The sequence below is a fragment of the Aedes aegypti genome, chromosome 1 (assembly GCF_002204515.2).
Source record: "Aedes aegypti strain LVP_AGWG chromosome 1, AaegL5.0 Primary Assembly, whole genome shotgun sequence".
Classification (NCBI taxonomy): domain Eukaryota; kingdom Metazoa; phylum Arthropoda; class Insecta; order Diptera; family Culicidae; genus Aedes; species Aedes aegypti.
In genome coordinates this window covers 228,338,893-228,362,163 of record NC_035107.1, presented here as the reverse complement: position 1 = coordinate 228,362,163, position 23,271 = coordinate 228,338,893, and the positions used below count along the sequence as shown (strand labels likewise).

The window sequence follows — 23,271 nt, the reverse complement described above, 5'->3', positions numbered from 1 at the left end:
ATGTATCCACGAGTTCTACCTCTGGTGAAAATTTCATGCAAATCGGAGAACCTCCGGCCCAAATTGTCCGATAATAAAAAAAAATCCCCTTAAGTCAACTGCAGTGACTTTTATATCTTAAAAATTTCACTCCTGTTTACATTTTTTGATAGATTTCAACAATTTTGTTTTTCTAGAAGAAAAAAAAATCAATGATTCTTTCAAAACAGAACTCTTTGTGATATTTTGATGCCGTAATCCGGGGTAACATCAGTTGTTTTTTTTTACGTGTATTGAAGTTTTAATTGAAAAATGAAAAAGTTGCAAGTTTTAAATTTTAAAAACAAATACTGGCAACCATCGCTCGTGACCATATTACAAAACTTTAAACTGATTTTAAAAACACAATACCTCTCTGAAAGGTTTAGGCGTGTTTTTATAATCAAATTTATGTGATTTTTTTCATTTGGCTGATACCAGATAACGTTGATCACCCATGTGAACAATGTTCAGTCATATTGGAAATGTCTTTACTTACTTGAATCATGGCCCTTGATGCCAAATAGCTCTCACAAGTAATTTACTTTTTGAGTTATTTTGAAATGAAATACACCTCAAACCGAGGAATACGCCTAAAGGTACGAAATTTCCTGAGAAAATTCTACATCTTCATACTAATTCGCCAATTATGTTTAAAAATGAGTACTAATGTATGAAAATTTTTAGACCGATTTGATAAACCTGAGATGCCGAAAATTATGGTTAAGAACAATAAGGTTTTGAGAATGCGGAATTTATGTCATGATTTTATACATTTGGACCACTGTGGCACTAGTAAAAATTCTTAGAAGAGCTTATAGAGATTCTTAAAACGATGCTCAGACTTGTTTATACTGGAATCACTTCTGGAATCTTAGGAAAAGTTATTAAATTTTGTCAGTAGGCATCTGAATTAAAAAAAATCCTTATATGGATTGTGCTACTTATCACCGAAAATTGTTTCCCCGAATGTATTCTCAAAAAGGTTAAGGAATATTTTCCAGCGATAGGGTGGTGAATTAGATAGAACGATAAGCAATCAAAAGAAGGACATATGGTAAAGAATTACTTGAGTACTTCCATAATTCAATTCGGCATGGAGGATTTTTCTTGGCCGAATTATCTGAGACTTTGTATAAGGAAGCACTTCGTGGCCAACTATGCGTTCAATGGCTTTTGAAAAAACTCCTGCCAAAGTGAATCAATAGTGCCAAGAATAGGATCCGGCTCCTTATTTGGTCATTCTCGAATTTCACCGGTTGGAGCCGATGAAAATCGATAAAACCGCCAATTAAATAAAACAGGGTGCATATCAGATGACCGATTAATTCACCATTCTGAAATTGGTAAACTTATGACAATTACGAGTGCCAAAAACTTTTCGGTGAAATGGACTATTCGAGGAAACGGGTTATTCGAGGAATTGGCATTTGGGAAAAAGACACACAGTTTTTCCACGATTATTATGCCGTTTTTTTTGCTCATAGTGCGTTTATCACTTAAAAATTATGGAAGCATTCGTTCAGAAATCTTTAATGAAATGCTTGAAAAATTACTCAGGATACTTTAGCGCGAAATCTGGAATGCTTGCTTATATATGTTCTGAAAAGAAAAAAAAACAACTACAGAATTTCTGTCAGAATGATTGGAGTTATTCTCATTGTATTCTTTGAACAAGTTTGTGGGCTTCGTGGCCGTGCGGTTAGTGTCATCAGGCATTTAGCCGCATCGTGTCAAGAAGTGTGGGTTCGATTCCCGCTTCAGTCCGGCAAACCTTTCGTCAGGAATGTTTTCCGGCTGTGCCACTGGGCGTTGAATGCTAGCCCGTTGTCTAGTGTGGTGCTTCCTTCAAAGGGCAAATCATCCACTGGAAGCATTAACGTGTCGGTGTCTCTTATAAAAAAAAAGTTTTTGAAAGTACCTAGCCATCTTCTATCGATATTAATAAAAATGGAATGGTGTATGTATGTCACAAAATGGCTTGAGAACGAGTCAACATAATTTTATAATTATCTAAATAACGTGTTTGCATGTACAAAAAACCGCAAAAGATCACGGGAGAAGTAAGAAAAACAGGGATACAAAACAGATACTTTCTAGTTTAATTGTGTTTCAAATTCTCAAACAGCTTAGTGCGTGACAAAACAAGGCTTGTTGGGACAACTAGTGCCATACACAACATTATTAAAAAAATCATGAAAAAATCCCAGAATTTTTTTTAATATACATAGAGATATTCATGAAAACAGAAGTGATATGAATTTTGTAAGGAAGTCATGAAAAACACAGTTACTTTTAAAGCTAAAGAACAGTCTATTCAGCTAAATTTTACTTGTGAATGATTGTTTGTTCAATTCTCATTACGATAACATGTTTGGGAATTGATCGAAGTAATTCTTGAAATGTATTTGTCATATATACGATATGTTATATATATTTTTAAAAAAGATCCATAGAAGATTTGTGGTTGTTATACCAAGCACGGGATAACCCAGAAGAAATTTCTTGAAACACCCAAGAGAAGTTTATAGATGTGTCATACATAGAATGCTCAGATGATAAATTTGATAGATTCCATAAAAATTTACTTCCATAAAAAATCATTCTACGGAACTCTGCCACAAATTCATTCAGGAGTCTTCCAGCATATTTAGGGTTATCTTCACGAAATCTCCAATGCATATGCTACTCTAGTGAATAGAGTGGTTCTCTATTACATTGTTTTAAGGACTCCCTACAATATAATCAGGATAGTTTTTAAGGAGTTTCTCCAGACATTTCTTTGAGGTTCGGTTAACTAATTAGAACCATTGCAAAATAGTTACGTTTAATGTTCAGTAATGATGGAGATGACAAAAAGTGCTTATAAATTTCGTATGAAGTGCAAAAAGTAAGTTATTATAAAGTTGACAACGATGTGAAACGAAAGTTTAACGTAATGAGATCTGAAACCACTAGATGATGACGAATTCTAATGTAAGAGAAAGTTTAACTAAAGTTTATTCCTTGCCGATTTAATACTATACAGGGTGATGAACAACTATTAAAACAGCTGGCAACACTGACTACCCGGATATATCATAAACAACGCAAAGTTTGAAATATCCGCCAAATATATTCGATCTTCACAAATACACCTTAGTAACCCAAGTAACCACTAGCCCGCTAATTCGCCTTCTTGGGATTATAGGGATTTTTTACGGCTTATATAGACTATCTGAGCTCTATCACAGCACTATATTAACACGCTGGGCGAACTGAAGTGCTATTTGATTACTTGGGAATGACTAAATATTTCTCAAAAATATAAAGACATCGGCAAGAAATATTGTGGAATATTAGTTTTTTTTTCTACAATTCAATAACATGAGTTTGAATAAGTCATTATTAACTTAATAAGCTCAATATACAAGTCCATATTATGAGAACATAACTGTATCAGATGTAACAACTAGAATTAGCCATTACAGTGCCTTTCTGGTTTTGGCAACACCCGCTTTTGTCTACCCCCGATTATAGCAACACACGTTTTTGGCAACAATTTCTTCCCGATTTTGGCCACGCATTGAATCATATGTTCAATTGATAATTACATACTGATACCTATCACTTTTAGATAAAAGAATGTAATCGTGCAAGCAATTGGTTTAATAAATACTAAACATTTATTTTCTCTCCTACTCTTAATTCTTCTACCAAAGAATCAGGCAGAGATTAGTCAATGAATTTATTTATGAACAAATTGGAATCCAAATAACCGTTGCGGTAAACATGCAGCTATTCAGCAAGACCAAGTTGAGGGTCGTGGATTCGAATCCCACCTGTCGAAGATCTTTTCGTAATATAAATTTTCTCGACTTCCTAGAGCACAGAGGGCATCAGGTATCTTTGTACGAATTTCATGTAGAAAACCAACTAATAGAAATATTATTTTCCAAATCTCAATCATTTCTACGATATTTAGAGGTAAAGTCTCTCACTTAAACAGCATTGGAACAACCATGACGTCAAGAACATTTGTTTTGAATTGAGTTAGAAATTATAAAGAAAACTTTTGTCCTACACGAACTTTAGCCTCACTTTACTCTATTTAATGGATATTTTTTTTCTTCTCTTTCACTGTTCATTCTTTATTCTACTTTCTACTTGAACAGGATTTTTGCCTAGTATTCTATGAAAACTTCGATTATTCTTAACAAAGAAATTTGTTTACTATTTTTGCATAAGCAACTTTGCAAACATTGTTCAAGATATGCGAAAAAATTCCCCTCCTGAAACAATCCTTAATCTTAAAAAAGTAGGCTTATTGGCCGTGCGGTTAGCGGCGTCAGTCGTTTAGGCGTATTGTGTCATGAAGTGTGGGTTCGATTCCCGCCCCAGACGGTGGAAACTTTTCGTCAATTTTGGGCTACTGGGTGTTTCGTGTTGTCCGTTGCCTAATGTTTGTGATCGTTCAGTCTGTGCAGCCTGAAGACGGTGTAAATTGTCTTTCTAAACGATCCTGTAGGGTAACCAATATATTTTGGACCTCTATATATTTTGGACCCCCTGGGCCATTTTCCTGGAAATTTCCCAGTTTAAGTCGAAAGACCAACTCAATTCGCATGCCATTTGGAAAGATTGGACTATTCCGCACTTGCATATACCATTTGTACATAGGAAATGTGTTTATTTTATCTGAAATTAATTTAATTTAATCGGTTCATCCATGCAACCGTTACAACACGTTACAAACAGAAATTGAAGCCGTCAGAAATTTTCCAAATGTAAACAAAAACTTTTTCAAGTTTCTGAACTAAAAGGGTAGAGTTCCTTCGGTTTTCCATTGTCAATCGATTGATTAGACTATGGGCAAGCATATTATACAACCAATGCCGTGATCTTTGTCGCCAAATGATAAAAAAATGCCGGGGGTCCAAAATGTATTGGTGTGTCCAAAATAATGAAAAACACTGCTTCACAATTCAATTATTTTCGATGTTTCTTGGATCCTACATAACCGTTTGGGCATTTTTATCTCGTAGATGAAGTTTTCCTCTACATTTTGGCATGTTATTTGACTTGGTTACGCTGTGCAATTAATTAATTGGGACAAAAAACTAAAATCACATCCTTAGGGGGTCCAAAATACGACCGTTACCCTATTTAGAATGTGTTACTTTCAATAAGATCTTGCTTTTTAAGCTGTAGGGTAACAGGAGTTAAATGCGCCCTCTAAGGATTGAAGCGTTTTTAGCTATGAAGAACTTTATTATAAGCCTTTTTTATTCATTATCTCTTAGACAAACATGTTTTTTTTATCAAATAGTAGAAACAGCCATACATTTTCTTTTTCTGGAGTTAATAAATCAATTTTTATAAAATGCTTGCTTATCCGCATTTTTTTTGCAGGGTAAGACGCGCCACCTGATTTCGGCGTTAGTCGTTCGCGCGCACACATGCGCAATCATGCTTGCAAATACGTTGCATACATAAGGGCGTTTGATCAGATGTTATAGTTCAATTATAGTACATATGTGTACATGCTGATTCGAAAAATGTGCATTTGTAAGGTTCGAATTGGCACGTAACTACAGCTTGACATTACGTTTGCTAAAATTTGAATTCAAACGGCTGTTTTGGTGTTATGAAATAGGAGTGGCCGTTTTGCCCCACGAGTTGATTAAATTTTAAGTCCTTCAATACGCTTTTTAAGGATAAATTCAACACTTTTTTTTCGCATGGAATAAGAACTATGGGAGTGCACAAGTCGATTATCGGTGATAGTTTCAAAAGTTTTGTTGTTTATCGGCCTGAAAAAACGTTTTTTCGAGTTTTTCGCGATTTTTGCCAGGAAAACACTTAAAAATATATGTAGAGAAGCATTTCAATACATTTTCCATTATCTCGTGTGAAAAACAGCGTCCCAAGGCACGTCGTTCGTTCAAAACAATTTACACCCAGTTCACCTACATTTCCACTCAGAATAGCCAGAAACGTTCACTGAAAAAAAAAAAAACAAATACAACTCCCAGACATTTGTCACACCATTCGTAGTAGTTGCCATGTATTTTCGATAACTTACGAAGTTTACAATTTTATCATTGTTATTTTGTAAGTGTTTTTGAATACTGGAATTTGGCAACAAAAAAATCACGCCATGTTGTCAAAATCGGTAAGACACTATATTTGTATTAATTATGTGAAAGAGTAAAAAAACTGAGTAAAATAAAATTTTATTGTTGTTAGCCAAATCCAGCTGTTTTACGAGCGCTAATGGCTGCCGCAAACATACTCGCTCTTTAGGCTGACCATACGTCCCGTATTTAACGGGACAGTACCGTTTTCATCACCCTGATGAGCTGTCCCGTCGTTCTATTGAAAATGCTCAAATTGTCCCGTTTTTTCGCGGAAATAGATACTGCAAAAGTTTTATGTCTTATGTCTTCAGTAATAATCAGCTTCTTATTAAAATTTCAACTAAATTTGTAGACAGCATAATCTTCTGAATAACTTTTTGTATTTTATGCTTATGAAAATGCTAATTTTAAGTTGATTTTCAAAAGATGGTTGAGCCGCATTTAGTTGTTTTTTTTATATGAGAATTAAAATAAGTTTGAAGAATCCAGGTTCAGTGGAACGTATTTTTTATATTATTTAAATTTCATATGAAACAGCATTAGTTCCCAAAGTCTAGCCTTAAATTGAGCCTGAACTAAAGAAGACTTATTTTGGAGATGGATCTTGCAATTGAACCCGTTTTCAATCTTCTTACAAATCTTGGAACGTTTATTTATATTATTAACAAAAGGTTGAGGTCATTCGTCGATATCATGTATTAATTATATCATTCAAATAAACCTTATATAAGTATATATTGAAAAAGGGCAAAGTTATCAGGGTTTAATACGTATTTCATTCTAATCTTCTAAACCCCATTTATACACTTTTTAACGAACATTGCAAATCATATTGAACAACAATTCTACTTGTACTATTGATACATAAATACGAAATCGATTATTTTAAGAAAAAATGTTTTTAAAGTTTAACCAAATGTTATATTTATGATTAGAATATCATAATGAAAACATTTTCATCTTACTTTTCCTAAGGGCAAATTCTACTAACTCAGAATCTTTTTTTTTCAGTAAAAAGTGTAAAAACTTCTAAGATAATAAATCTTTGAGTTGTTTGTAGAATACCTATAAGTAAATGAAAACCGAATTTAGTACTTTCTGTTCAAATTTTTAGCATTGAAATTTTTCCAGATCGATATTTCTCAGAAATCATTGAATAAATTAATAGGTGGTTTAAGAGTTTTTTTCAATCAAATCATGAAGCACAGACAAACAGACGTCACATCATTGTCCATCGACCACTTTTTTAACGGTTGGTTCAAATATATTGTAGTTGGTCAATACACCACCCGCAGCGTTCGCATTGTTTTTGTTCGCGTTTGACGTTTACACACTACCGTCATCTGTTGGTCCGTCGGCCAAACACAACGATTTTAGCATTGGGCGTAGCGGAATTTGGGGCAAGTGTGCCACCTTAAGCAAATTGTTCTCTAACTTTGCCTAAAGCTTACAAAACCCACCAATTTAGCCTCATGATGTTAGTTTCACATCTTTTCATAACCACTGTGCCATTTAAAAAGTAAATAACTTCAAAAAGTATTAGTTTTAAAGCTTCTCAAATATCATCCAAAATAACCTATTTTTCGAAACTATGGGGCAAGTGTGCCACCCATATGGGGCAAGACGGCCACCGAATGAACATCACATGTAATTCTACTTTTAATGGAATTTTCTTTATTTCCTATCAATCTTACTTACAAAGCTGACGCTAATCAATAATTTAAAAAATAAATTTAAGCTTACCGTAATAAGGGGAGGCTTTATAACAAGGCACAAAACATGCGTAACTCTCTATTATTCAATTCGAATAACTGAAATGGTTATTTTTGTCTCCATTCAATACAATATATGTCATGATATATGTATTACCCTTATTTTACGGCGAATATGTATAATTTTACACTAGATCAACACTAAATAACGGTAAAATATTGATGTAGATATGTAAAACGGTACTTAATAAGCCGAAAAACATTTTTTTTTTTTTAAATCTTTATTTGAGTGTATTTTAACGCACGAGGGCTAGTTCTACACTTGCCGAAAAACATGTTATTATTGAATATTTTGAGAAAAAAACATTTTGGGGGCAAAAATGTCAGTTATTCGCCTAATATACCGTCAAACGGGGCTTCTTTTGACATTATTTTCACATTCTTCAACTTTGAAGTTTTGTAACTTTTAGAATTATGGATAAATATTGATAATTCTTGCATATATTTTAGTTGTATGTGTACGTAACGAATGTGCAAAATATGAGGCAAATCCATCAAGAAATAACAAAAATGCTAGAATAGCGAAAAAAGTGTGTCCTTCAAGACAAAAAAGGGGCTACTTTGGACATTTTCACAATTTGATAATGAAATGATTTTTCCTCATATATTTCAAACTGATTCTATAGATAATCGTCCATTGTGATGTTGTTGAACGTTTTTTCATTAATGTACATAGTTTAGAAAATTGCGAAGCTCGAAATAATTACACAAATATAACAAATTTCAGCGAAACGTGATATTCACTATTTTCAGTTTGCAGAATGAAACATAAATTTTCAACTTCCTCGTAAATGGAAATATCAGTTACGAATGCTTGATTTTTAAGTTGATATAAACGAACGATGTAACTACTAAGTACTCCTTTGATTAATGAGTTGTGTACAAAAACTGTCTTTTCTATTCCTACTGTTATATGAACGATATGTAGAAGGATCACAGTAATATCTGTCACTAAAAAGTAATTTTCATTAAAAACGCAATCTATTAAGTAAAGTTTTGCAATCTGATAAAGAAGTAAAAGTTTGCTTTTGTAATATGCTTTTAGATTCTTAGACGATTCGATAGTTTTGTGATGCTCCCAATAACTTTCCACGACATAGGAAAAATTCAAACATTGTTTGCATAGTCAATGTTTTATACCTTGTGAATATTTACTAAGACTTTTTTGAAATGTTTTCTTGTTTATCCTGTTATTTTTGATGTTGTTCCAAAAAAATTACATGCCTAGTGGTAGAGCATACATTGGTTAATAAAAATGCTGAAGACACAAAATAGCTCAGATTAATAATAATGCTATAAATAGATACAAAAGGTAAGTGTCCAAAGTAGCCCCCGGAATCAAAAGTAGCCCCGTCCGACGGTACTTCAGAAACCACTACTGGTGCCTCATTTTGGTTTATTATTATGATTTTGTTGATGATGTTTACATTTTAATAAATTTCACTCCAGCAATTTACGTTTACCAAAAAGGTGGCACACTTGCCCCAATAAGTATAGATTTCAACCAAACTGGATTTCATATGTAAAACTAAATATTTTTTTTTTCGTTTAAATGCTACAATAACTTACACATTTGAATAGTTTCACGATGTACAGTACGTTAGAAAAATCTGTTAATAACTTACCTTTTACCATGCTATTTAGAAACAACGAAATCTTATAAAAATCCACTCAAATTTGGTTGTCCTTGCAAAAGTCAATGTAAATACGTGAAAAATAGAGCAATTTTCATCATATTTTGATCATTGTATTGTGAACTATAATGCAACATATTATTAAGCTCAAAGAGAAAATATAAATTGTTGTTTTTATAAAAAGCAGGGGTGGCGCACTTACCCCTATAGCACACTTGCCCCAAAGTCCGCTACATGTTTTCTCGACTATGATTTTGATCGTGATTCGTTCTAAGTGTTACTTCTGTTTCTTTGTGCATGAAGTATTAGAACAATATTTACCTTTATGATTTGATCAGCGCTACGAAAATATTTTGGTCTATCTTTTCTCTACTAATCCAGAATTATTATTTTCTCATTGAAAAATGTAACGAGCTTATAAAGCAAACTCATAAACAATGATATTTCGCAGAAATCATTGAATACATTTCTAGGCAGTTCTAAAGAATATTTTAAATAAACCATGTTGAGATTTCTCTTGGAGAGCGTCATCTTCGTCTTTTAAGATTATCCCGTTTTTGTTTTTCATTCATCCCGTTTTTATACGATTAGCTTATAGTGGTTTTCACGCCCGATGGTATGGGTGCCCTAGTGTAGATGTAGTTGTGAACCTTAGAGGAAAACAATATGCACTCTGTCTCGGAAAACACCCAGAATCCGTGTATAAATTTTTCAAATTGGGTAATATTTCCATATGCATTTTGATGAGTCTGGAAAGCGTGTGCAAGTTTCTTTGAGGAAAACATAAACAAACTGTGTATGACGAGCGTATGCTAGTCTACGTGTGTTCAAATGTCACTAAGCTCTATGGTCAGCCTATCGCTCTTTGGTAGGGATCAGTCGGTATGACGTTTGGCTTGGGTCGTTTTATATAGGCCTTTTCACAAGATATTTTAAATCAGCTGATTCGGGGGTTATTTGACAGTTCTTCTATGGAACTGATAGGCCCATGTATGCACCGCTCTTCGGCAGGTGGAAACACGGAGCTGTCATACGAAAAGGCCCATTGAACGGATCCAAGCCAAACGTCAAATCGTTTGATCCCTACCAGAAAGCAAGCCTGTTTGCTGCTGCCATTAGCACTCGTAAAAAGCTGGATGAGGCCAAAAAATACGGGTTTAGAATGTGCAAACGCCTTATTGGCCTAATTATGAATAAAAAGGGCAAAAATTGGTGCTTGTTAGAGTCCGCACAAGATGACACCATCACCAATCGATTCCTCGTGATTTTTTTTACAGAAGCTGCTTGAGCTTTTCCATGAATAACTTTTGGGGGGTTTTTCTCGCAAAATTGTCTTCAATGTGGCGCATAATGTGACCAACTATGAGCTCAGTAGCTTTCAAAAAAACCCCACTGCCATGTATTATTGAGGCGAATGAACTGGCTAATCAAGTTTAAAGCCTCATAAATAAATACAAAAAAAAAACCCACTGTCGTAGTGAATCCAAAGTTCCAAAGTACCAAGAATAGTATTCGGTCCTATATGATACCTCTTCAAACCAGCGGCTAGGAAATGTTGTGTTTAAAATTCGTTCCGTCCACTGTGCACATCGTTTGACTTATGAGACAGTTACCAAAATTATGAAAAGAACCGATTACATTATCTAGAAAAAGCATTCCCTTGTTTAAAATAGATCTGATACAAATATCAGAAACTCGCATAGCAAATTGAGACAAATGAAGTAGAGGTTCTCATATTATTTCCTTATTATAAAATCCTGATAAGACGATACTGAGAGCTACAATAACAAACAATCAATGTAGTTAAGAGATCACAGTGCAGTAACATACTGTTCTGCACATTCAACATAATATCAGCATTTCATCTCTTATTGTTTTTGTTTGAGGGTGTTGTAGAGCCTCGAAACTATTCAAAACATGCATTGAAGTTGTAGGATTTTTGGGATTTCAAGGCGAGAAGCACTATCTAGGTTCGTTCAGATACTGATAGATTTTTCTTTTGTGCATTAAGATTTGTTTTCGGCGAAGAAGAGCAATAGATTTAAAAGGGGGCAAGTATCTTACTAAAGAGCATGCAACATTCAATAAACTAAAAAACAGAAATCAATCAGCATTCAATTTCAGAAAACATGCAGGGCATTCAACGAACATCATTTTCGGCAGGCAGGATCAACACGGGGTTGCGTGCACACAAGCAAACGTTCACAAGAAACGATTCTCTACTTACATTTGCCTGATTCAGAGGACTGCTAAGAGGACTATTTCTACTGTTTTGATTCTTGTCCATGTAAACCAAGGGGCCTTTACCAGCGGACGCCGAAGTTTTGAAGTTCCCATTGCTGGAACTATTCGTAATCGGAAGCGGTGGCTGGTAATTATTGTTGGCAATGTTCTGTGCACTCGTGGAGGAATTCAGCAACCCTTTGAAAGCTTCCGTTGGACTATTTTGATGGCTACTTTTGTTATTGTTATTATTGATGAAGTTGCTACTTTGTCTAAGTCTTTCGACACCAGTCTTGTAATTTTCCAGATAGTCCGTTTTGGTGGACGGAGTCATGATTCGTTTACTGCTGCCACTACCGTGGCGATTGAAGTTATGGATATTCGTTATGTACTGCTGTTGCTGCTGTTGCCGATGGTAATGCTTGGGTCGGATTGGTACTCCAATATCGGACTTGGTTCCCCTGATGGAACCGAGCCGAGAGCTGTCCAAACCGACTCCACCGCCAGGAGCTATGTGATTACCGCCGAAACCCGGCGGTTGACCAACGGTGCTGCGGAATCCGGTTCCATCGTAGTAGTAGTGGTACGGAGAAGTCGACGACAGGGTCGCGGCCGAATCAATGTAACCGTACGAGTTCAACCCATAACCAGTGCTAGTGCTAGACCCGAAAGCATTTCGACCTCCCGGATGGTTGGTACCGTGACTACCGGGAACACCACCGGAGGTCGACGAGTAGTTTCGTGTTAGGCTAAAGGTGTAGTGATTGTTTTGAAAGTGTGTGTTACTGTTATTGATCAAGCGACTGTTGGATGAGGTCGAAGTGCTATGTACACCAGGAATGGCAACCTTCTGCTGCCGGCTTGGGCAGAGAGGCGGCTTCCTCGTGGTTGATGTTACGGTTGTTGTACAACAACTACCACTACTACTCACGGGATGGTGATGGCTCTTCATGTTGTTCGACGAAGACGATTTGGTATGCGCTGAGGTGACCGAGGCTCCGGAGGATTTGTTGGTGCCATATTTGGCACTGTCACTGGACCTAAAACGCAAGATATGCTCAAATCTGATCGGTACAAGAATATGAAGAAGAATACCTTTCGGAAGAGTATGCGTAGTCCTGATCTGCACCAAGACCAGAATCTGTGTGCTCATGACTTACGCGAAGCCCAGAACTATCCAAAGGACTCAAGCTGGATCCCGTCGGAGAGATAAAGTCTCCCATACTCATGCTTGACATCATCCTACAATAATTAAACACACAATTAGATCAAAATTTTGGAAGAATAATTCGTGATCCCACCTGATCAGCCCCGAATTGCGATCGTAATCTCGCGACGAGCTGATCGTACTCGCTGACCGAATGGACCCATTAACTGCGCTCATATGATCATTCACGTTCTCCTTCGGGTACTCCCGTATCCGATCGATTCGCTGGTGATCGTGATGACTAGTTTTGTGCACCTTGAGGGCACTGGGTTTTTTGGAAGCGTGTTGGTTCGTCTCAACCACGGTGTACGGGATTTCCCTGAGTTGATCCTCCGTCATACCGGTCGTGTCTACCAGATCAAACTGCAAGTGCTTGGTCAGTTCGCTAGACCAAATCTTCTCCGACGGTGAACGATGTTTTCGATGCCGACGACTTCGGTGATGATGCGCGATACCCGAGTCTGGTGTAGAACCCTTGATGACCTGACTACTCTTGATGACGGCTGCCTTGTGAACGTTATCAGCTTGTTTTCGTTGCACTTCGAGCCACTGTTCGCCCGAATCCACCAACTCGATCGACTCCGTTGATCGTCGATGGCTGGAATAGCTGCGATCGCGGCTTTCTGTATCAGAACGGTTGCGGCGATTCTTCGAGCGATGACGGCGGTGTTTGCGGTGGGAGTTATGCGATCGTCCGGATCGTCCAGATCCACGGGACATTTCGCTTTCGTTATCGGAAACTCGGCGGCTACGATGACGCCGTCTACGCCCGGAACGTGACTCATTAGATGAGTGACTTTCCACCGAACTCGATCGCATCCGGTTGTTGTTGACCGGAGCACTCATCCGTGTGGATGCCGATCGCACCGATTTTGGGCTGGAGTTAATACCGAAGAGACCTCGCTGCTGAGAACGCATCCACGGGGCACTTCGTGTACTCCTGGGCGAATCTGGTGGCTGTGGATGACCTTTGCTACTACTACTAGTGTTCAATGCAGCTGGTATGCTGCAAGTAGAACGATAAGGGCTGTCAAACCTGTAGAGGGGTAGGAGGAGAAATGGAGATGGGTGCACATACAGGTGAAAGGAAAGGGTGAGAAAGAGACAGATAGAGATCAACGCCACTTTGAAGAATTCGGGATTTCGACTGATTCGAATGCAGTCAGTACTCACGTTTGAGCCGGTTGAGGTATCGATACGGTTTTGATCTCCTGCTGAATGTATTTCGGTGCATCGAACATCTTCTCTTCTGGATGATCATCGACGATTCGCCGTGGCTGTCTTCGCGAGGGAGTTCTTGTGAAGGCCGGTGGAGCTCGTTGATGGGATAGAACCTCTTTCATCTGCTGTCGTTCGGTTCGACCGCTGTAATAAGAATTTACTTGTAGTTCGTGGGAAGCTCAAAAGGATTGAAGATCTGAAATCATGAGATAACAGACCTGTACCTGAATTTGGAGCTTAGCGAAGTTAAGCTCGCTGCGCCGGAGTTTGCCTGCATGTGTGCCGTCCGTACCAGTCGGAAAAAGGAATGGTGTTCAACGCAGCACTTCCACAGATGTTTGCAGGCGCTCTTTTTTGGTGTCTCGAAACCGTACGTGCTTATTTCGTTCTGTTAGATAGAGTTTAAGGTTAGCAATTACTTAAGTGAAAAACGTTAGTTGACTTACATTCTTATCACAGACTCGTAACATAAAATAACGCCCTTTGAAGTAGACCTTAGCTATCCGAGGCCAATAATAATGTGCAACTGTAGTCTTGTTTCGCAGCACTACAATGCCTCCAGGAGTTAGACCGAGGAAGTACTCAACGCTATCTTCGCCCTACAGAAATATACAATTTCAAACAAAATAGTACGATAAATCTACGTCTTCCAACTCACCAACACCGGATGCAAATCCACTCCGTACATGTCGTGCCACTTGACTTTATCGAGATAGTTGAACTCCGCCTGCGACGGCGACATCCCCTTGAGTTGAACATGGAACTCATGGATGCGGCTTTCGATTTCCTTGGTCTGATTGTTCAGCAGCCGGAACTCGGACACGTAACCGGGAGGGTGTTTTCGGGGGTCGTAGTCACCCAATTCAGCTACCAAACAGGAGAGTATCGAAAATACCAAGTCAGTTTTATGTTGCCGTCCAAATTGGATTAACACTCTTGCTGTTCTTACCTTGCACGACGTAAGCACCCAGTTCTGCAGCTAGTTCAAAAGATACCGGCAATCGGCCCTGGAGGATGTCCTGCTTGACCTGCAGATACAGTTGATACCTGAACGGGTCGGGTCGAACGACGAGCAACGACCCATGAAGACAACAATACTGTTAATCACCCCCAAAAAGAGAACTCTGCCAACCCGAACGACCGACCGAACGGGCTGGAGTGGAGCAGATTTATGTGCAACCGACAGAATCTACCACCGGGGTACTTACCTCGTAATTTCCTCCACTAGCTTGCACGGATCGCAGGCGTAAAATTTCACCCCGAAATACAGGTCGAAGGGCTGCTTGCCCCCCTTCAGCTGCCGGGACAGTCGGGATGCTGGATCGAGCCAGTGCTGCAAGTAGACGGAACGTGTGAGTATAACGACAATTTATTGCACTCCGGCATTGCTGCATCGGTTCGTTAAATTGGGACAACACGATACGATGATGTTTCCCGCAGATTGTCTGTGAGATGGGCCGTTGAGAGTCAGAATGGTAGATGGGCGTTTCGGGTTTTGAGAGTTGGTAATATTCACGTTTGTTTCATGAATTTTTATCAGATATTTCTCGGAGAGGTCCTTTTTAAACACCTGTTTTACGTGTTGCGAAGATGTAAGAAGTACTGTTATATGTTTTTAGGAGCTCCTCAAAAAACATTGGTTTGGAAGCTTTGAAAATATTTCCTCTTTGATTTGTCTATCTAACAATTTATTCGCTAGTACAGAAATCCTTACATCAATACATAAGTTGGTCAAGGTATCCTAGAATGATGTCTTCAGAAGTTACTTTATGACCAGCTTAAGAATTTTTTGAAAAATTTGGATGGTGTTTTGAAATCAGAAGTGGTTTTTGGAATTTCTTCACTAGATTCTGTTAAAGCTTACTCAATTGATTCCTCTGGGAATGCAATGAGTGTAAGAATTGCTCCAGGAATATCCCTAATAATTCTAAGGAGTTTTTTTTCTTTCAAGTATTCCTCTTCTGACAATATTAACTATGATTTTTTTTCTGGGGGAGGGGGCGTATCAAATTCATAGAGTAAAGTGGGGCAAAAGTTCGAGTGGGGTAAGAATTTCTTTTTAAGATTTCCAGTTCAATTCAAAACAAATCTTATAAATGTCATGGTGGGTTGAATGCTATTCAAGTAAGAGACTTTCAATCCAAATATCATAAAAATCGATTGAGATTTGGAAAAGTTATGGCTATTTGTTGTTTTTCGACGTGAATATTGTAATTTTTGGTCAAACTTTCGTTGCATGGAACCAATTGAAGATAAAATATTTTTCAATATTTTATGTACGGGCGTTTCTAGGCCTATCATAAGGTTGCTTTGAGGTGTATTAGTTTTTGCATAAATGCTTGAAAACAATTTTTGGCCCATAGTGGGGCAAAAGTTCGAATCAGCGGGGCAAAAGTTCGACCCATGTATAAAATCGCGGAAAAATTTACAAATTGCCTGAAATCCACATATTATTTTCAAATTTAGTTAAATTTGTCTGATCGTGTGAAAATTGTCACCAAAATTTTACATTTCCACATAGTTTTGTGAAAAACTGCTATTTTTGAGTATATTACAATTAACCCGGTTTTGGGCAATTTTTTGATGAAAATTTAGTGTGTATTTTTTCAAACTCAAGTTTACGGCTGGGGTAAAGTATGCCTATCATAAAAGGATGCATATTTTGTGTTTTAGCTAGCGAACTTTTGCCCCACACTAGATTCGAACTTTTGCTCCACCGGTGGGGCAAAAGTTCGAATAAGACAATTTATTTTGAAACTGTTATAACTAAAAATGGGTAAATATTTTGACACAAGTTTGTTCAGCAAAATTCTAGCCAATATGTTGAAGGTTCACTGTATGGTATTTGTTTTGTTTTAACTGCTATTGTTTTCCTGGAAACATTGATTATACCACTAAGGTCGAACTTTTGCCCCACCTTACTCTACTCCACTGAAGTAAAATCGGTAGCAATATTACGATATTCACAAATAACATAATTTGCAAAGATTTGAATTTCGGATTATCTGTTCTAAATTATTTTCATGCGTTTTCAGTGCTCTCTTAAAGAGCTCTCTCACCAGTTTCCACTGAGCTCCACATGGGATTTCTACGGAAATTATTCCCGGCATTAGTAGTTATTATTCAACAGATTTTTTTTCTAAAGATTCTTAAGGCTTTCTGATCTTATATGATAATTTTGCGAAACATCTCTACCTAGTTGCATAAAGAAACCTCTGCCAGAGAACACTAGAAAGTCTTTTAAACATTTCTCTCGGAAAGATCTGTAGAGTAAAGTGGGGCAAAAGTTCGAGTGGGGCAAGAATTTCTTTTTAAGATTTCCAGTTCAATTCAAAACAAAATTTATAAATGTCATGGTGGCTCGAATTCTATTCAAATAAGAGACTTTCACTCCAAATATCATAAAAATTGATTGAGATTTGGAAAATTTATGGCTATTTGTTGTTTTTTGACGTGAATATTGTAATTTTCGGTCAAACTTTCGTTGCATGAAACCAAATGTAGATAAAATCTTTTTCAATATTTTATGTACGGGCGTTTCTAGGCCTATCATAAGGATGCTTTGAGGTGTATTAGTTTTTGCATAAATGTTTGGTAACAATTTTTGGCCCATAGTGGGGCAAAAATTCGAATCAGCGGGGCAAAAGTTCGACCCATGTATTAACTCACGGAAAAAGTTGCAAATTGCCTAAAATCCACATATTATCTTCAAATTCAGCTAAACTTGCCTGATTGTGTGAAAAATGTCATCAAAATTTAACATTTCCACTTAGTTTTGCGAAAAACTGCTATTTTTGTGTATATTACAATTAACCCTGTTTTGGGCAATTTTTTATGAAAATTTAGTGTGTATTTTTCGGCAAACTTAAGTTTAAGGCTGTAATAAAGTATGCCTGTCATAAAAGTATTGATATTGTGTGTTTTAACCAGCGAACTTTTGCCCCACACTAGATTCGAACTCTTGCCCCACCGATGGGGCAAAAGTTTGTTTAAGACATTTAATTTTGAAACTGTTATAACTAAAAATGGGTAATTATTTTGACACAAGTTTGTTCAGCAAAATTATAGCCAACATGTTGAAGGTTCACTGTATGGTATTTGTTTTGTATCAACTACTATTGTTTTCCAGGAAACTTTGATTATACCACTAAGGTCGAACTTTTGCCCCACCTTACTCTACGTGCTTATTACACACAAAAAAAAAAAATACAAATTATTGGCTTAAAATATCATTTAGTTGTTCATCCAAAACTTGTTTAGGATTTTCTGGAATTACTAAAAAAAACTCTAGATCACCATGCATTTTTCCATAAATTCTTCAGTCAACCGTTTTCCAGTCAAAGTTTCCTTTGAGGATCTTTTAAAGTTTTTTATCTGACTCCTTCAAACAATCTTTCGGAAAATCTCTCGGAAATTCTTAAAGGATTGCTTTAAGAATTTACAGCAAAAAATATCCCGGACTTCCTGCAAAAAGCATTCAATGATTTTTCAGGTTTTATTCTCAGGATTGCACTTAATGTTCCACAAGATTTTCTTAAACAATAAAACAGGATTTAATTCGTAAAATGTACGTAAGGATTTTTCAGAGAAATTTCTTAAAAAAACATATCTGTGAATTTTAAAACAATTCAAACAACTGAATACGTTTAACTGTTCTTACAAAAATTCTTCCGCGAAAATACTCAAAAGTTTCCCAAGCAATTTGTTCAGGCATTTTTTTTTATAGAATTATATTATTGTTCACCCTCTGATGTCGGATGTAATACCCGGGTATCATCCATAAATAACATCTAGAAATCTATTTACTCTCCATATTTGGTTAAAAAACTACTTCAGTATGTTAAATCCGGTGCGTATTTTCTTCGATGAAAAGAAATTTTCTTGCTAGTGAGTAGTGAAAGAAATTTTCTTCTCTTCGAAAAAAAAAAAATGCTCGCCGGAATTTGCCTTCAGGAATACATCTTCTTCTTCTTCTTGGCATTAACGTCCCCACTGGGACAGAGCCTGCTTCTCAGCTTAGTATTCTTATGAGCACTTCCACAGTTATTAACTGAGAGCTTTCTATGCCAAAGTTGCCATTTTCGCATTCGTATATCGTGTGGCAGGTACGATGATACTTTATGCCCAGGGAAGTCAAGGAAATTTCCATTACGAAAAGATCTTGGACCGACCGGGAATTGAACCCAGACACCTTCAGCATGGCTTTGCTTTGTAGCCGCGGACTCTAACCGCTCGGCTAAGGAATACATCAATATTTTGAATTTCTTAACAAACTTCTATAGGAATCACTCCATATTCATTTTTGATCTATATCAGATTTCTGATTTAATTATTTAAATCTTGTTGAAATCTTGTAAGAAATCAAAATTTGCATCAATTTTGGAATTGGTTGAGGAATACCCGATAGACTTTTAGAAATCAGGAACCGTGCGTATAAGAATTTTTCTAAACTTTCAAATTTTACTTTTCTCCTGAATTTAGTAAAGTGTTGTTTTTTGGAGTATGGAAAGATTTTTGTTTGAAGTTTCTCAAAGTTTCAAAGTCAAGTCAAGTTCTCAGTTCCAAAGTTCCTCAAGAAAGCATCATATGAAGGAAGGAGAAGCAACGAAATGTTGAAGCAAGTAGAAACAATAGATGGGCAACCAAAACATAAACATCTCTAATAAATAATAATATAAAAATTCCAAGAAGTTACATCAAAATTATCTTTAAAAATTATCCTTTAAATTTAGCAGAATCCCTTCTTTAACCTCTTGATTCCCCAGACTTTTGCCAGAAAACCTCTAGGAATTTCGCCCGGGAATTTCACAAGAATTCAATCCCATAATGTGGGTTGTCGAAAATGGATAAAACCCTTTTCTAATGAATTGTTGTAGGAAAGATCCTTACACATTTCTTCATGAATATCTTCCTAAATTCCTTTCCTCTTCCGCTTCGTCTAAATATTCTTTTAAACGGCATTCGTACCAAATTTTTGTCAATGATACATACAAAATATTTCCAAAGAATTTCTATTAGAAACACCCGAAAATGTTTATTGATTCGTCTTGAAATCCCATTTGACGATATTTTTCAGCACGTTTCTCCAGTATTTTTTTTTTCTGTAAGTCCTCGAACATTCTGAAGATTTCACTAAATCTTTCAGAGTTCCTCTAAAATACACTGCTTCACTTTTTTATACGGTCGCCTCCCACTAGTGCACAATAAATTGCACATGAATTGTGTTATCCAGGAAATCCTCGAATAATTAAAACAAAGTTTCGTCAAGGATTTTCAATGCTTTTCGAAGATATAAGGGATTTCTATCAATATTTCACGAAATATTGTGACAATTCTTTTCGGAATTTCTCCAGGATTATGTCGAGTGTTCTGAACGATATTCAAGGATTCTTTTCATATCAGAATCAACATCAAGGGATTCCTCCAGCAATTTTTGAAGCAAATCTTCTAGTAAAATATAAGTGACGGGGTTGGTGGTCTAATGACTACCACTTCTGCTCCATAAGCAGAAGGTCCTGGGTTCAATCCCAGTCTCGTCCCTTTCCTCGTACTTTGTAGTTGTATATCTCTCACTTGCTTCTATCTTCCATTCTTAATCTATCACACTCAAAGATTCATTCAGGACTTACTCCAGGCATTACTGTAAGAAGTTCTTGTAAGAGCATTACTCACAACTAGGAATTGCCCTCAGCATACTTCTGTGAAATAGTTTAGGTATTCTGCTTCTACACTTACTACAGAATTCTATCCAAGAATACCTTTCAAAACTGGCGCGGTAAATGGCTGGGCATGGCGTACCATTGGTACCTCGCGTACCTGCAGGAATAAAATAGACCCCTTTGTGCGGTCCTTAGCCTCTTGCCCAGCAACTCCTATCCCTACCTCCTCGTGGTACTGGCCGGGGTACGAGTAACCTTGGGGAAGATCGGGTAACCAACCCCCGGTGGGGGGGTTTGCTTTTGCAAACCTGGAGCGTCTGTACTCCACGTTAGGAGCGGCTCACAACAGCGTCTGTTCCCCACGTCAGGGGCGGCTGATCATCGTCCGAGTGCCAGAGAAGGACTCTAAGCTAAACTGCGCACTATGGCCCTCCGAACATTTAGGGGGAATGGTCCTCCGGAAATCTAGGGGGTTGGTATCAGGCCCTGCAAGCCAACCGTAAAAACACATCAGCACAGGAACGTCAACGAGAGAATACGGATCGGAACAATCGGCAAAGACCACAGCGACGAAAAAGGACTAGCGATTGGAAACTCGGTACTTGGAACTGCAAATCTCTCAACTTCATTGGAAGTATTCGCATACTCTCTGGTGTACTGAAGACCCGCGGTTTCGACATCGTAGCGCTGCAGGAGGTGTGCTGGACAGGAGCATTGGTGCGAACGTTTAGAGGTAATCATACCATCTACCAGAGCTGCGGCAACACACGCGAGCTGGGAACAGCTTTCATAGTGATGGGTGATATGCAAAGGCGCGTGATCGGGTGGTGGCCGATCAATGAACGAATGTGCAAGTTAAGAATCAAAGGCCGATTCTTTAACTTCAGCATAATCAACGTGCATAGCCCACACTCCAGAAGCACTGATGATGACAAGGACGCATTTTACGCGCAGCTCGAACGCGAGTACGACCGCTGCCCAAGCCACGACGTCAAGATCATCATAGGAGATTTGAACGCTCAGGTTGGCCAGGAGGAGGAGTTCAGACCGACGACGATTGGAAAGTTCAGCGCCCACCGGCTGACGAACGAGAACGGCCTACGACTGATAGATTTTGCCGCCTCCAAGAATATGGCCATTCGTAGCACCTATTTCCAGCACAGCCTCCCGTATCAGTACACCTGGAGGTCACCTCAGCAGACAGAATCGCAAATCGACCACGTTTTGATCGATGGACGGCACTTCTCTGACATAACCGACGTCAGAACCTATCGTGGCGCCAACATTGACTCCGACCACTACCTGGTGATGGTGAAACTGCGCCCAAAACTATCCGTCATCAACAATGTACGGTACCGACGCCCGCCCCGGTACAATCTCGAGCGACTGAAACAACCGGATGTCGCCAATGCGTACGCGCGGCATCTTGAGGCAACGTTGCCGGATGAGGGCGAGCTCGATAGGGCCCCTCTTGAGGACTGCTGGAGGACAGTCAAAGCAGCCATTAACGACGCTGCCGAAAGCGTTGTCGGATATGTGGAACGGAGCTCAAGAAACGATTGGTTCGACGAGGAGTGCCAGGAGGTTTTAGAGGAGAAGAATGCAGCGCGGGCTGCAATGCTGCAGCATGGTACGCGGCAAAACGTGGAACGATACAGACTGAAGCGGAAACAGCAAACCCGCCTATTCCGGGACAAAAAGCGCCGCCTGGAAGAGGTGGAATGCCAAGAGATGGAGTTGCTGTACCGTTCTCAAGAAACGCGGAAGTTCTATCAGAAGCTCAACACATCCCGCAAAGGCTTCGTGCCGCGAGCTGAGATGTGCCGGGATAAGGATGGGAGCATCTTGACGGACGGACGCGAGGTGATCGAAAGGTGGAAGCAGCACTACGATGAACACCTGAATGGCGCAGAGAACACAGGCACAGAAGGTCAGAACAGCGAAGGCGATGGCTACGTCAGCACAGCGGACAGCGGAAATCAACCAGCTCCCACGATGGGGGATGTTAAGGATGCCATTCAACAGCTCAAGAACAACAAAGCCGCTGGCAAGGATGGTATCGGAGCCGAACTCATCAAGATGGGCCCGGACAGGTTGGCCGCTTGTCTGCATCGGCTGATAGTCAGAATCTGGGAAACGGAACAGCTACCGGAGGAGTGGAAGCAAGGCGTTATATGCCCTATCTACAAAAAGGGCGACAAACTGGAGTGTGAAAATTATCGTGCAATCACCATCCTAAACGCCGCCTATAAAGTGCTATCCCAGATTCTCTTCCGTCGTCTATCACTTATAGCAAACGAGTTCGTGGGAAGTTATCAAGCAGGTTTCATCGACGGCCGCTCGACAACGGACCAGATCTTTTCCGTGCGGCAAATCCTCCAGAAATGCCGTGAGTACCAGGTCCCTACGCACCATTTG

At 38.4% G+C, this 23,271-nt stretch overlaps 1 protein-coding gene across 9 annotated transcripts in view; it reads right to left on the bottom strand.

The window, feature by feature from the left end:
* Positions 1–23,271, bottom strand: part of LOC5580170 (band 4.1-like protein 4) — a 623,318-nt gene that overhangs the window by 20,575 nt on the left and 579,472 nt on the right. For 4 of the 9 annotated variants that reach the window (XM_021837225.1, XM_021837227.1, XM_021837230.1 and 1 more), the window contains exons 4-12: positions 15,403–15,527; positions 15,144–15,241; positions 14,853–15,061; positions 14,641–14,793; positions 14,413–14,582; positions 14,147–14,338; positions 13,068–14,009; positions 12,862–13,008; positions 11,771–12,806 (exon numbers count right to left, since the gene is read on the bottom strand). In XM_021837225.1, coding sequence (XP_021692917.1) covers positions 11,771–12,806; positions 12,862–13,008; positions 13,068–14,009; positions 14,147–14,338; positions 14,413–14,582; positions 14,641–14,793; positions 14,853–15,061; positions 15,144–15,241; positions 15,403–15,527 — 3,072 coding nt within the window. The remainder of the gene's footprint in view (positions 1–11,770; positions 12,807–12,861; positions 13,009–13,067; positions 14,010–14,146; positions 14,339–14,412; positions 14,583–14,640; positions 14,794–14,852; positions 15,062–15,143; positions 15,242–15,402; positions 15,528–23,271) is intronic. The other 5 variants (XM_021837231.1, XM_021837229.1, XM_021837233.1 and 2 more) reach the window with 5 other exon arrangements.